Here is a 13,754-nt window from a genome sequence, read left to right as displayed (position 1 = left end):
CTGTTTCCTAAGGGGATACTAGCACTGCATTTCTAAGAGTTCTAGCCTATGCACTGGCCCTCTGCAGTCAGGAGAGATTTTCCCAACCCTGCCTGGCTGGGCTAGCCACCCCCAAAACATGTCTCCTGACTGACCTGCAACACCCCCTGCTAGTCTAGCCCTGGCCTACCCACACACGCCTCTGCCAATGTACCTCAATCGTTTCTTGCAGCAACCCCTGCTATTTGAGTACTGGGTCCCTCCTACCAGCTGTGCCAGGCTGAGTTTTGTACTGTGGAGGAATGTCCGCTTGCAACTAGGTTGAGATCCACCAATCTCACTGCTCTAGTGATTCAAGCCAGAAAATAATCTTGGATCTCTAAGAGTGTGGCTGGAGTTTCAGTCCACCCAATCATCACAATGCTGGTCCTGATACTTTCCATTCCAAGAGCAAGGGCCTAGCTAACCTCCAGAGAGATCTTACTTTGTAGCACCCATCCCATTACTAAACTGCCTCCTCTCTCAATGTGTGGGGTCTGTTTCTATTCCTGGAGGATTATGTTGCTTGACCCCCTGCCTGTCTCGGGCACCTCAGCGTGCTTCACAAACCGTTTACCAAACCTGCACCTCCCCTGGGTCTCCTGGGTTGTTCTTGTTTTATGCAATGTACCTCTCGCTGCCTCCAGACTCTGTCAGGTTTTTTTAATGACACATTGGAGCCATCAGCCATGGGAGGAGTCTAGCAGGGCCCGGCACTGTATCCTGCAGCATAGCACAACCCGGCCAAAGCAGGAAACTAGTTGGAATGTCTAGATCTTGAGTCAGGAGCTATTGGACCAACAGGAAAATCCTTTGTTGCCCTTTAAGGGAGTCCCCGGCAACTGAGTCAGGCAAGAGCCCTGGCTTCAGTGCTGGCCCCTCCCTTATCGCCTTGCCTTGTGTCTGGCTTCCCAGGTAACCATCGAGGTGGTGGATGATCCCCAGGCTGAGATAGAGATGGATTTGCTGAAGGAGACCAGCAATGACTGGTCCCTGACCTCCTCTGAGTGGTTGTCCCACAAGGACCTCTTCTGGCCCCTCTTCTGGGAGTACACGGATCCCACTGAGGAAGAAGAGGAGGACGAGGATGACAGCTTGGACAGAGAGGAGGAGGAGGAAGATTATACAGCAGAATATGAGGAAGAGGAGGAGACAGTGCTGAGCGGAGTGGGAGGTGACTGGGACCAGAGGTGGTCAAGTCAGAAGAACTGGATCTTCAAGGAAAAATATAATTATGGTGAGTCATCCCCTGCCCCTCAGCAGATACCCCTGAATTCTGCAGTGACCACCTCCCTGCCCACTAGGGGCTGCATTCTCTATTAAAGGCATTGTGTACATCCACAGGGCAGCCTGTTCCAGTGCAGGGATGTCAGACAGATGGCAGCTTGATGGATTTGCATAAATCTCAGCTTTTGTGTTTAAAAAAAAGGAAGTTTTTAGCCCTTATGGTTGTGAAGGAAACTTTCCAAATGGAACCAAAACAGTGAAGTCTGCCTGAGTCTGCAGACAGCCTAGATAAATAACTCAGAGGTGTGAACTGAATTCCCAGCTGATTGGATTGCTAATGCTAAAGCCTAATGAATACGTATATTCAGACTAGAAATAAGATACAGATTTTTAACCATGTAGGTAAGTAGCCATTGGAACAACTTACCTAGGGATGTGGCGGGTTCTCCAGCACTTGAAGGTTTTAAATGAAGATTGGCTGCCTTTCCAGAAGATATGCTGTAGCTCAAACAGCAGTTATGAGCTCCATGCAGAAATGAGGGGGCAAGGTTATCTGGCCTTTGTTATGCAGGAGGTCAGACTAGATGATAATGGCCCCTTCTGGACTTAACGGTTGTGACTCTATGACTGTTCAGTGTCAGCATTAACTATCTTATGGCTGATGGCTCTGACAGATAGAATGGGGCAGGTGGTGGGAATGAAGTGAGCAAGACTGGATGTGGCATTAAGATAGTGAACAAATAATAAATGACCTGAAAGTTGAGTTACTACAGCAAGGCTGTATTCTAACCTTGATCCTGTGCAAACCTCCACTACCATCAGTGGGAGGTGGTTGTGGATAGGGGACTGTGCAGTCCTAAATGTATATCCAGCCCATGGACCATCAATAAGCATGGAATGCATCCCTCCCCACTGAATGAATTTGAACCCTGGTGTAATGGTTAACACAAGGAGACAGGGCGCCACGACTCCAGAGTTCTGTTCTCAACTCAGAGAGGGCGTGCCAAGGTGGGAATTAGGGCTCTGGTTCTGTTCCTGGCTCTGGGAAGGAGAATGGTCTAGTGTAGGGGTTCTCAAACTGAGGTTGGGACCCCTGAGGAGGTCACGAGGTTATTACATGGGGGATCGTGAGCTGTCAGCCTCCACCCCAAACCCTGCATTGCCTCCAGCATTTATAATGGTGTTAAATATAAGGGGGGTCACACTCAGAGGCTTGCTAAGAGAAAGGGGTCACCAGTACAAAAGTTTGGGAACAACTGGTCTAGTGGCTAAGACCGGGAGTCGGGACGCCTACATTCTGTTCCAAGGAAGCACAGGCAGAGAAGGGTGCCAGCAAGGGCAGGTGCAGCCACCTGCTGCTGCCCCAACCTGGGTTTGTCAGGAGTGGCATCCATGAAAAACTCAGAGAAATTAGAAAAGGGGCAGAAGGGGGCACTTCAGGGAAGGTTCAGGGTCCTCTGGTGTTTCCACTTCTCTCCCACTCCCCGTGTCACAGTGGTGGGAACTGGACACAGCTCCCTCCAGAACTAGCCAATTTGGGGCACTGAGAGGAATCGGATGTGCCTCTCCAGGGCTCGCGGCTGTGCTGTGAGCAGTTCCTCAAGGTACTTACCATGTGCGTGTGCTCTCACCCTCTCACATTAGGCCAATGGGAAATCATCATTGAATGGAGGTGTTTCTAGTTGTTCTGCAGGGATTGGTTCTACACGCAATGCTTTTCAACATTTTCATCAACGGTCTGGAATCAAATATAAAATCACTGCTGATGTACTTTGCGGGTGACACAAAGATTGGCAGAGTGGTAAATAATGATGAGGACTCAGCAGTCACACAGAGTGATCTGGATGGCCTGGTAGGCTGGGCCCATTCAAACAAAATGCCTTTTAATACAGCCAAATTCAAAGTCATACATCTAGGATCAAGGAATGTAGGGTGCACCTACAGAATGGGGGACTGTATCCTGGAAAGGATTGACTCTGAAGTGGATTTATGGGTCATAGTGTGCAAGCTCCCAGTGAAGAGGACTAACGTGACTCTGGACTGTATAAACAGCAGCAGTGTGTAGGAGTGGGGAGGTGATTTTGCTTCTCTGTACAGCATTGGTGAGACCAATACTGCATTCAGTTCTGGTGTCCAGATTTTTAAGAAGGATATTGATAAATTGGAGAGGGTGTAGAAAAGTATCACAAAAGTGATTTGAGGGCTGCAGAAAATGCCTTGTAGTGAGTGATTAAAGAGCTTGATCAGGTTAGCTCATCAAAAAGAAGATTGAAGTGACTTGATTACAGGGTAGAAGTCTCTTCACAAGGAGGAAATACAAGGTCCTTCTTCAGTCTAGCAGAGAAAGACATCACATGAACTGATGACTGGAAGTTGAAACTAAATAAATTCCATGTAGAAACAAGGAACACATTTTTAACAGTGGAGGTGATTACCCCTGGAACAAACTACCCAGGGAAGTGATGGATTCTCCATTTTTTGGTATCTTCAGATCAAGACTGGATGTCTCTCTGAAAGATATGCTGTGGCCAAGCACAAACTATTGTGCTTGGCCAAAGTCAAGATTATAACAGGGTTCAAAAAAGAACTAGATAAATTCCTGGAGGATAGGTCCATCAATGGCTATTCACTAGGATGGGCAGGGATGGTGTCCCTAGCCTGTTTGCCAGAAGCTGGGAATGGGCAATGGGATCACTGGATGATTACCTTTTCTGTTCCTTCCCTTGGGGGAATCTGGCATTGGTCACGGTCGGAAGACAGGATACTGGGCTAGATGGACCTTTGGTCTGACCCAGTATGGCTGCTCTTACGTTTCTTATTGGGCTCAGTGAGGGATAGCCAGGTGAAGTTCTGTGGCTGCTGATATACAGGAGATCAAACTAGATGACTTCAACTTTAAAAATCTGTGAATCTGTTCAAGTGCTCTCCTGAGCTCTAGCCAGCTCCCCTTTGGAGACCAGCTCAGGAGGGCAGGACAGGGGGAGCTAGGAGCAGGGTGATGTAGGTAGAAGGAAGCCAGCAGGGTAGTCCAGAGTAGCTCCAGGCTTCATTCCCATCTGGGCTTTGCACAAGGACTTTCATGCTTTGTCCTTCTCTTGCTGCCCCCAGACTATGAAGATGAAGAGGAGTGGAGCTCTTGGTCCCCCTGCAGTGTGACCTGTGGTAGCGGCAACCAGAAAAGAACCCGATCCTGTGGCTATGCCTGCACAGCCACCGAGTCGAGAACCTGCGACCTGTATCGCTGCCCTGGTGAGCCTCTCCCCTCCTATTGTACTCCTCATGCTCCAGACAGGGCCACTTCTCTGCCTCCCCTAATGCCTTAGGGGGCCCTTTCTCAAACTCATGTGCCCAGTGGGCCCTTCCCACAGCAAGATCCTGTTTCTGCTAGTGGGGGAGGGATGGATTCCTGGCTCGGGACAGGAGGGTCACTTGAGGAATTTTCTATCTCCACAGGGCAGGGAGAACTTTATCCCTTTCTAACATGATGAAGGGATCTAGGTGGGACTCACCCCAGAAAAGAAACCCATAGGCCAAATCCCTCTGTGGTCCTTGGCCTGCCTCCTAAACCCTTAAAACACTCAGCTTCTCTTGTCCTTTGTTTGGATACTGGCTAGTGCTTGAAGGGGTAATAGTTTTCAATTTTTTGATCTGAGCCAGTAAAAATGGCTGGTTCTTTCCATCATGAAGAGAGGGTGTGGCTTGTCATTCCATAATCAGCCGTAAGTAGCCCATGGATCATAGATCTGCTGCCTACCTTCAAAATTCTGTTACATATGAAGCATGAAATCCTCATTGGAATATTGAGTGCTGGTTCTAACCATCAGGATCCATCACAACCAGCGATCTTACACTCCCTTAGTGCTATCCTCTTTGCAGTACCATCCCGTTGATCTTCTGTGCATAGGGGAAGGCCACCGTGATTGTAGGGAGGGGGCAGGTGGAAATACAAGGGTCTGATGCCCAAGCCCAGCCAGGACCGCTGGCCCATCCCTGGAAAGGGATTCATTACCTCTGCGAGGTTCATCTTGGCTATTTGCTTGTGTGGTTTATCTCCGAAGGAGCAGATGGGGAGATGGTCTTCACCACTGACGAGACGCCATTTGAGGGTGAGAACACCACAGAGATGTTCAACTCAGGTCAGCGCATTTCTCCTCTGTACAATAGGGACCTGGCAGCTCCTAAGGGATTTCATGGTGCAGCACTCCAAGGAGGAGATGCTGCTACCTGGATGGGAGTGTTCTGCAAAGGGGCCCAGGTTCTGGTGGACTTATTTGAAATATCCACACAGGCATGAAATGTTAGTCAGCCCCCTCCACGTAAGGACCTAGGCATTAGCATGTTCCAGGCATGCTGTTCTGACAGAGGTTGCTGGCATGGGCTAGGCATTCCACTCAAGGGTGGCTTCATAATGAGAAGGATAGAAATGCCCCAGTGGAAGTCCCACCCTGAAGCAAGAGAGAGATTTAATGCCCCACACACCTAGGTGCTTTCACAGTCATACGAGTCTACGGCTCTTGTCCATGCTACAGCCACACTCATGTTGGGAAGCCCAGTTACAGCACAGTGGTCTCACAGCCTGGTTCCAGTCTGGTTCCATTATGCAGTGAAGACAGGACCTAACCCAAGTCCCTGAGACATGTTGAACTTTGAGACAGTGTGACGCTTTAGTAAAGATTATAGGCATGGATAAGGTCCCATCTGCACTGGCTGTAGCGGTATGGACATGACCCATGACTGCATCATGTTCCTGTTGATGATTTCACTCTGTCATGTGTCTTCCTGAAACTGATCAATGGCCCAACTGCTCTGGTAGCCTCTCTCCAACAGTGGCTGGTGCTGAATGCTTAGAAATTGTGCAGAGCCCATATTAAGCACCTTTCTGTGCAACAGTATCCCATGGAGAGAGATTCTTTTCCAATCCCCATCTCTTGATCAGCTTTTGCCCTCAAGCACAGGGGTTGTTGTCGCTGGCAATCTCCTCCCCTGGTACCAGCTCCTCCATGGAGGCTATGGTGATTGTTAGCCCAGCTGTTGTGGTGTAACCTCCATTCGCAGGGCTGTGGCTGGACCTCAGAGAGGTACCCACTGCGTGGGGAAGTTGCTTATACTCCCCCTGGGCCTTATTTCTCTCCTCCAGATGTGGACAGCTGTGAGAAGTGGCTGAACTGCAGGAGCGACTTCCTCACCAAGTATCTGAGCAAGGTGCTGACGGATTTGCCCAGCTGTCCCTGCTCCTACCCATTGGAGGCTGTTTACAGCGCTGTGAATCTACGGGACGAGGGCCAGGGCAAGAACTTCCGCTGGCGGGATGCCAGTGGGCCCAAGGAGCGGCTGGACATCTACAAGCCCACGGCCCGCTTCTGCCTGCGCTCCATGCTCTCCTTGGACAGCACCACGCTGGCTGCCCAGCACTGCTGCTACGATGAGCACACAAAGCTCATCACCCGGGGCAAGGGGGCAGGTGCCCCCAACCTCATCAGCACGGAGTTCTCCCCGGAGCTGCACTACAAGGTGGACATGCTGCCTTGGATTCTGTGCAAGGGGGACTGGAGCCGGTACCATGCTGTTCGGCCCCCCAACAATGGGCAGCAGTGCGCTGATAACCCCACTGAGGAGGAGTATCTCTCCCAGCTGCAGGAGGCCAAGGAGTACTAGCAGAGCTCGGCTGAGTGATCGGGGAGCAGGATGTGGCAGGTCCACTACGTAACACTCCAGGAGCACCAGGGGGCCTGTTTCTCTCTCCACCGCAGTGAGGGCCTGCAGGCCACAGAGGCTCTGGAGTCATCCCCTGCTTGTCACTCCCTTGGAACAACGCAGTCTGGGGGAGAGGCAGAGCGCTTGGCCTTACACGCAAGCTCCCTGTTGGTGCCAACCACAGGGATTGGTTTTAAATCTGTCTTTTCACAGTGGCATCCCAGTTCCTTTCCAGTTTCCAAGGGACCCAGGTGATCCTTGCTGCCTGATTGGCCCCAGGGGTGCTGTTCTCACTCCAGCTACTTCTCTGTGGATAGCACAGGATCCATGCGGGTGACAGCTAGAGGCAATGGAAAGCAGTGGCCTCTGAGGGTGGGGGTGCATAAAGGGAAAGGGCGCAGCTCCTGTTACTTTTCTATGAAGTGTTAATTGCAATCTCACAAGGAGCTCAGGGGTTTACGGTGAACATTCTTGGCTTCTGTTTGCTTCATGTTGCAGCTGGGCTAGTGGAGTTTAATACACCAACCAAAACTTGCTGTTAAGGCAAAGAGTCAGCAGCTTTATCAGAGACATCCGACCAGGCAACGGTATAAACGCCTGCCTTAGCAGGTACTGGGTCTCCTCTAAAAGGAGGAGTGAGGAGTACGGGGTGGAGTCTCCCGTGGATCTTACAGTTCAGACTTGGAAAGAAAGAGACTGGGAAAGGCCCACATGGTGTTCCCTAGGCTCTTGTGGCTGGGGAATGGGGTAGTGATGCGGGTGCTGGGAGCTATGTGAAAACATGCCCTCTTCACAGAGCTATTGAGAATAAGGCACACCTGCTGCCAGGGCCGGGGGCAAATAGGAACAAACAAGATCTGGTCTCCACCCAGAGGAGAAGGAAAAGGAAATGATCCAATATCTGTGTTTAACACCTTGTCCTCACTTCAAAGGGAATGGGATGTGGGGATTGGTAGAAGTTGCATCAGCAGCCCATATGGACACTTGGATCTCCCTGGCAGGTCAGTTCTCCTGGTGCATTGTAGTGTTGAGGAGTGTCCTTCCATCAGATGGTATCCACCCACTCTCTTCCTCAGCTCTGCAGAGTGCAGGAGGCAGTCCTGCTGTTTGTGTCTTCACAACGATGTGTAGAAAGCACCCAAGTCAAAGGAATCTCTCTGCAAGCCCACACCCTGCCAGGGTGACCAGCTATGACCAGGGCTTTTGCCCCTGGGGCTGGCCAGTGGTTTTGACACTGTAAGACCATGTGGAGATGGGAGCTAGACTCCCGCATGTGGATGCTTGCACCATTGCTGGGTTTTGCCCCTAGAGAGGCTGCAGCCTTAGCCAATGTGTCTCCATTGTGCCCCCCCCCCACACACACTGGGGGAGAGCGAGTGTGATGGACTAGGCCACTCCCTGCAACTTGGCATCTGGTTAGAAAGAGCAGATCGGCATCCGCTCTGTTTCTCTCTGGGCACCTTCAAGGCCAGGTCCCCTTTCCCTCTCTCCCCACTGTCCCCAGTTATCTACTAGTCCAGTCCCCTGCGTTCCTGCCTGCCCAGCCATCTCCCTAGCTTTATCCCTCTCTTCTAGCAGCAATAGGGAGTGGAGAATGTTTGGAAGAACAGCAGCTACTGAGTGGGAGGCGCTGGTGTCCTGGATAGTCACTCCCTGCCCTTGCCCTCAGCATGTTTTCATTTCCAGGCTCTTGGGGAATGGTCATTGATTCCAATCCAAGAGTCCCATCCTACTGGGGCGAGAAGCAACATAGGACCCAGCCAAAGGTGCATGCTTCACCCTCCTGTCACCTCGATTAAGAACTCGCCGACCAGGGCCCACAAGCCTCTCATGGACCTGTCTGCTGCTGGGGATGCTCTCTTGTGGCTGAAGCCCATCCTGTGGCCAGTTCCTGTGGATTATTTGAGGAAGCTGAGGTATGACCCATCCCCTTAAGGTTCTTGTGCCTTGCCCACTGCTGACTGACAAGTGCATGGTGAGCTGGATCACAGTGTGGCAATAGCAACATCTAGTGGTCCCCTAGGGAAATGGCAAATGTCATTCCTAGGAAAAGCTCCAGGCCCAGCATCTTACGAGGGGCGTGGGGTCCAAACAGGTGATGGGAATAAACCACTCACCACTGGGGGGCAGAAATGTCACTTCCTTCCCAAATGGTATCTTCTGCCCAACCCCCTGAAATGAGGCAGCCCAGCCCCACCTCATTAGGGAACCAGCAGGTATGGCTCATATATGCTCTGCCCCTCCGCTTCAGGCTCACTGCTCTGCCTAGGCACCCTCTGTCCGTGACCCTGGGGCTCACGAGCCCTGTTTCAATCCATTCCTGCCCAGGATCTACTGTAGGAGTGAGTATAGTGGGATGAACCACACGCTGGTAGGTCCCAAGAGCTGCGCCACCCACCTCCTTAAAACTATTAAAAAAAATACACAGACACAAATTGGACAAGGTAACATCAGGGACAAGGTGAGACGTTCATCTCCTATGACAAAGGAACCGTGTCAAGTGTTTTAATCCCCAAATCTGACCCAAGTAGCTAGGGAGGAAAGACCTCCAAATGCTCAGTACTTTATTTTCTCCGTCCATCATACCCCCCCACTGCCGAGAACTGAAGGAACGCTGTTTTCCTGACCCAAAAGCTGTCACAGAGAGTCTACCTAGTAGGAGTGCAGGGTACTTACTTGCCCTACATCCAGAGTAGTGTCATTTCCAGCAGTGGCAATCTGACAGCAAGACAGACGTGCAAGGAGGCAGAGCTGGTTTGTCCAAACTCAGCTGGCTGCAGGCCAGGGAGAACTGGGATTTGACTAATGCAAAATAGATACAGAGTAGGAGGAAATGCACAGAATAAAAAATCTGCATGGGTGCCATCCTAGTGGTTATCTTGGGTGTCTCCAGAATGCCTACTCACATGACTCGGTGCCTTGCCCTGGCTTTCCAGCTCTCCCCAGGTCCACGTTGGCCTATGGTAGCTTCCAGCACCCAACATTCCCATGGTTTTGACCAAGAGCCAAGACACAAATGTCTCTTCTGCTGCCTCCCTCGGGGTCTTTATTTCTGGGTACCCAGCAGCTTAACCTAACAGGCAACAGTTCAGATCATCCTAAATAAAACAACATTTATCTGGCAGAGGAAATAAAGAGAAAATCAAGGGAATCTGACAAAGAATAGGATCATGGCCACACTAAGATTCCAACAAGCACAGCTGGTTAATCAGACTTTGCTGCAGAATATCGATCAGTCAGGATAAAACCCTTCATTGGCAGAAGGTCTGTATAACTGATCGCTGTGCATTGTTTCCTCATTGTCCCAATATCTTTCTCTAGGGTCAGGGAGCACCCAGTCTGTCAGCTCGCTCTCTCTCCAACCCTTCTTGTAATCGTTGAACCTTTCACTTCTGGACCATTGTGTTCAAGTCATCAGTCACCACGTGGAACGCTGTCACTAGTGAAACACAAACCAGTGGATTTGCCAAGCTACCACATATTGGATTATTATTGTTTAATAATTATAGTTCCTTGATATGCACAGACCCCGATTAGCATGGGAGCCCCATTGTGATGAGCACACTGCAAACCTATATCCAGACCTGCCCCAGAGAACTTACAGGTTATGCTGACAAGTGACATATGAAAGGTGGGGTGAGAGCTAGAGACAAAAAGACATTAACGGTAGATAAACTAAGGGCCAGCTATATTCTCCCTGTCCTTTAAACCACCGCTTGTTGGCTGGTCTCTCATCGACTTTGTGACAGAAGTGGGTCGTAAGGAGGTGAGGGCAGTGGTCGATGGATCAGTTCTGGGACAGCATTCTATGTGTAAGGGGCAGTGTGGAAGAAGACTTGGAGACATTTGTGTGTGAAGCAGATGAATGGGCGGGTGAAGTTGTCAGTCATTGGTGGAAGGAAAAGCACATTATCCCTTGTCATTCCCCAGTCTCTCTTCTTATTGCCTCTTGCACATCAAATGCCATTGGCCCACTTCAGAGGACTCTTGATCTAATGTAATGGGAGGAATCTTTTTAGCGTCAGTACACAGTCTATCTGCTTCTTAAAAAAATGTCCTTTTAAACCTTGCTACCTTTCAAAAAGATACAGAACTTCCTAGGTGGGGTTTTCGCATATATCCCTTCTGGGATGAGGGCTTCGGGATGTTCTCCAGCTTCTTCCCTAGGCTAAGATGCCAGTGAATAAGTGACCTCCTTATAGTAAGGTCTGTTGCATGTTAATAACATCCTGACTCATGGTTAGTCTGAATTTATCAATCTGCATAATCCCAGAAATGATGCTATAATTCCTGTAACACACACAGTTCCTATCAGGGGGCTGGTGGGAACTTTCATAGGAAGGGATTGCTATTGAAACCTCCTGGGATGCTGAGTGGCTATTCTGCCTCCCTGGTTGGGGAATTCAGGAAACATAGACAAGAATAGAAATATGAGGGGCAAGAAGCAGTGCTGCTCCTCACACAAGCACCTTACCCACCCAGGAAGCTTTATTGAGCTACGCTAGGAAGAGCAGATGTTTGGGCAAAGGTTTATTTTTATATCCCAATAAACAGATTCTGTTGAGCCACAATTATTAGAGTTCTTTGTCTCCACCTCCCTTAATTATATTGTTTATATATATATATATATATATATATATATATATATATATTTCTTTTACTCCTACCAAATTGCATAAAGGGGGATTCTCCTGCATTCTGACTTGCAATAAAGCACTTTATTTAAAATGTATGTGTTGTTACTGATATTGTTCAGTTGTGTTAAGTTGTATATTGCTGAGTGGGTTAGTTACATTTTAAACAGAAATGGTGTTGAATGCTGCATAATTTGGGTCCCTGTTCATAGCTGGATTGTAAGGAGCCAGACAAATTTGCTGACTTTCTTCTCTCTCTATTGTTTGTGTTTGATAGGGATGGGCGAACCTCAAATAGCTCAGAGCCGAGATACAACCACATGGTTCAGATGCTGCTGTGAACCTTGCAGGCTGCAAATTCCAGGTGCTCACCCTCTCCTGCAGGAAGCCCACAGCAGCCTTTCCTGTGACATTTTTGGCACTCCTGTGCCCAGCAGAAATGGGAGAAAAGAGGGGGTGTGGAAACCAGGATGCCTTTAGTTGCTTTCCAAATACGACTGGAATTTTCAAAACTCAAAGGCTTGTGTTGGGAGGGGCAGGGGAGGAAGGATCAAGGCAGGTTTTCATTTGAGCCGGTTCGTCCATCCCTAGCATGGTAATGTTTGGTTCCCTTGTACAGTATTTATTGTTTGTGGTGGTCACAGTTGCTTAAGAAATGGGAAAGTAATTCTGGTGGATGGGGCTGCACTGTGGAGCTGTGTTGTGTATCTGAACTGAGAGCAGAGGCTTTACCGAAAGAGAAGCAATAGTGCACACGTCTCTTACCAATAAAATTTATTGTTATTACAAGGCAAGCTTGTTAGCTTGGTCTTTGATGGTGGAAAGCCCAGGAGCGCAAAGGGATTTGATCTCTTTGGGCTCCTGAGTATGAGACTGCAGCCTCACTTGTGCTGATCTGGATCCTGGCTTAATTGAGAATACCCACTCTGGTTTTAAAACTGGATTTTGGAACTGGTTTTTGGAGGGTGTCCCTCAGAAATCTCCCATTTCCCCTGTTCGTCCCTCCCAAGGCCCTAGGAGAGCTGGATAGAGAACATAGACTGAGCAGAGTCAGTGTGGCCCAGTAGATAGGGCACCAGACTGGGGGTAAGACGACCTAGATTCTGTTCCTGGCTCTGCTGTAATACAACTAACAACAAGAACGACGTGCTGCTGCCATCCCACGCTGGGGCTGAATGTGCTGGGGTGGGAGGTGGGTGACTTGACTGTTGTGTGCCATCTGGAAAGTGCTTTGGATGAAAGATGCTCTCCCAGTATCATTACCATTAACAAAGTGGTACACGAGATCTCATAATCCACAGCCTGCTGTCAGAAAGAGAGGTCATCCAGGCCCCCCACTATGGAGGAACTATCTCCCCTAAGAGGGGACCATCAGGGTCAGTTTGTGAGAAGGCTTGGAAATGATGTAGCAGTGAGATCTCTGAACTCCACCTTCCAAGGTCATGGCTGTGGATGCTTCTATACTGTACCTAGCCTAGTGGTGTTTGAGGGTATGTCTACACTACCAAATTAGGTCGATTTTATAGAAGTCGATTTTTAGAATTAGATTTTATACAGTCGATTGCATATGTCCACACTAAGCGCATTAAGTCGGCAGAGTGCATCCTCACTACTGTGACTAACATCAACTTACAGAGCGGTGCACTGTGGGTAGCTATCCCACAGTTCCTGCAGTCTCCACCACTCATTGGAATTCTGGGTTAAGCTCCCAATGCCTGATGGGGCAAAAACATTGTCGTGGGTGGTTTGGGGTACATGTCGTCAGTCACCCCTCCGTCCGTGAAAGCAACACCAGACAATCGTTTCACACCTTTTTTCCTGGGTTACCCATGCAGACACCATGGCAAGCATGGAGCCTGCTCAGCTCACTGTCACCGCTGCTGTTGTGGGCAAGTCTACTGTGGGGGCTGCTGTGATCCAAGTAGCCAATGCAATCATTGGCATTCTGTTATCAAGAGTACTGACTCTGGGAAATGTGTGGGCCTTTTTAGATTTTAAGTGCATCATATTTCTGTCCTTTGTTGCTGGTGAAGAAGTCTTGCAGCCTGTACATTCCAGTCTGGTAAGTGCTATAACAACCCATAGCACTTCTGTGGTTGACACATGTAACAGCTCCAGGGCTCTTGTCTTTTGCCTGGGCCAAGGTACTTTGCCCTACCAGGATCTCCAAGCATTCAACAC

At 49.4% G+C, this 13,754-nt stretch overlaps 1 protein-coding gene across 3 annotated transcripts in view; it reads left to right on the top strand.

Moving 5' to 3' along the window:
- ISM2 (isthmin 2) overlaps nucleotides 1-12,362 on the top strand; it is a 53,041-nt gene extending 40,679 nt beyond the window's left edge. The window contains exons 3-7 of one of the 3 annotated variants that reach the window (XR_006281955.1): nucleotides 934-1,255; nucleotides 4,354-4,494; nucleotides 5,304-5,381; nucleotides 6,383-8,855; nucleotides 10,261-12,362. Coding sequence is in view for 2 of the 3 variants with exons in the window: in XM_043516260.1 (XP_043372195.1) it covers nucleotides 934-1,255; nucleotides 4,354-4,494; nucleotides 5,304-5,381; nucleotides 6,383-6,900 (1,059 nt within the window). In the remaining variant the exon portion in view is untranslated. Of the gene's footprint in view, nucleotides 1-933; nucleotides 1,256-4,353; nucleotides 4,495-5,303; nucleotides 5,382-6,382 lie in introns of all 3 variants that reach the window. The other 2 variants (XM_043516260.1, XM_043516261.1) reach the window with 2 other exon arrangements.
- Nucleotides 12,363-13,754: the final 1,392 nt, after the last annotated feature.

This window comes from Dermochelys coriacea, chromosome 6 (genome assembly GCF_009764565.3).
Source record: "Dermochelys coriacea isolate rDerCor1 chromosome 6, rDerCor1.pri.v4, whole genome shotgun sequence".
NCBI classification, from domain to species: domain Eukaryota; kingdom Metazoa; phylum Chordata; order Testudines; family Dermochelyidae; genus Dermochelys; species Dermochelys coriacea.
Note: the sequence above shows the minus strand (reverse complement) of the source record. Positions and strands in the feature narration are given on the sequence as shown.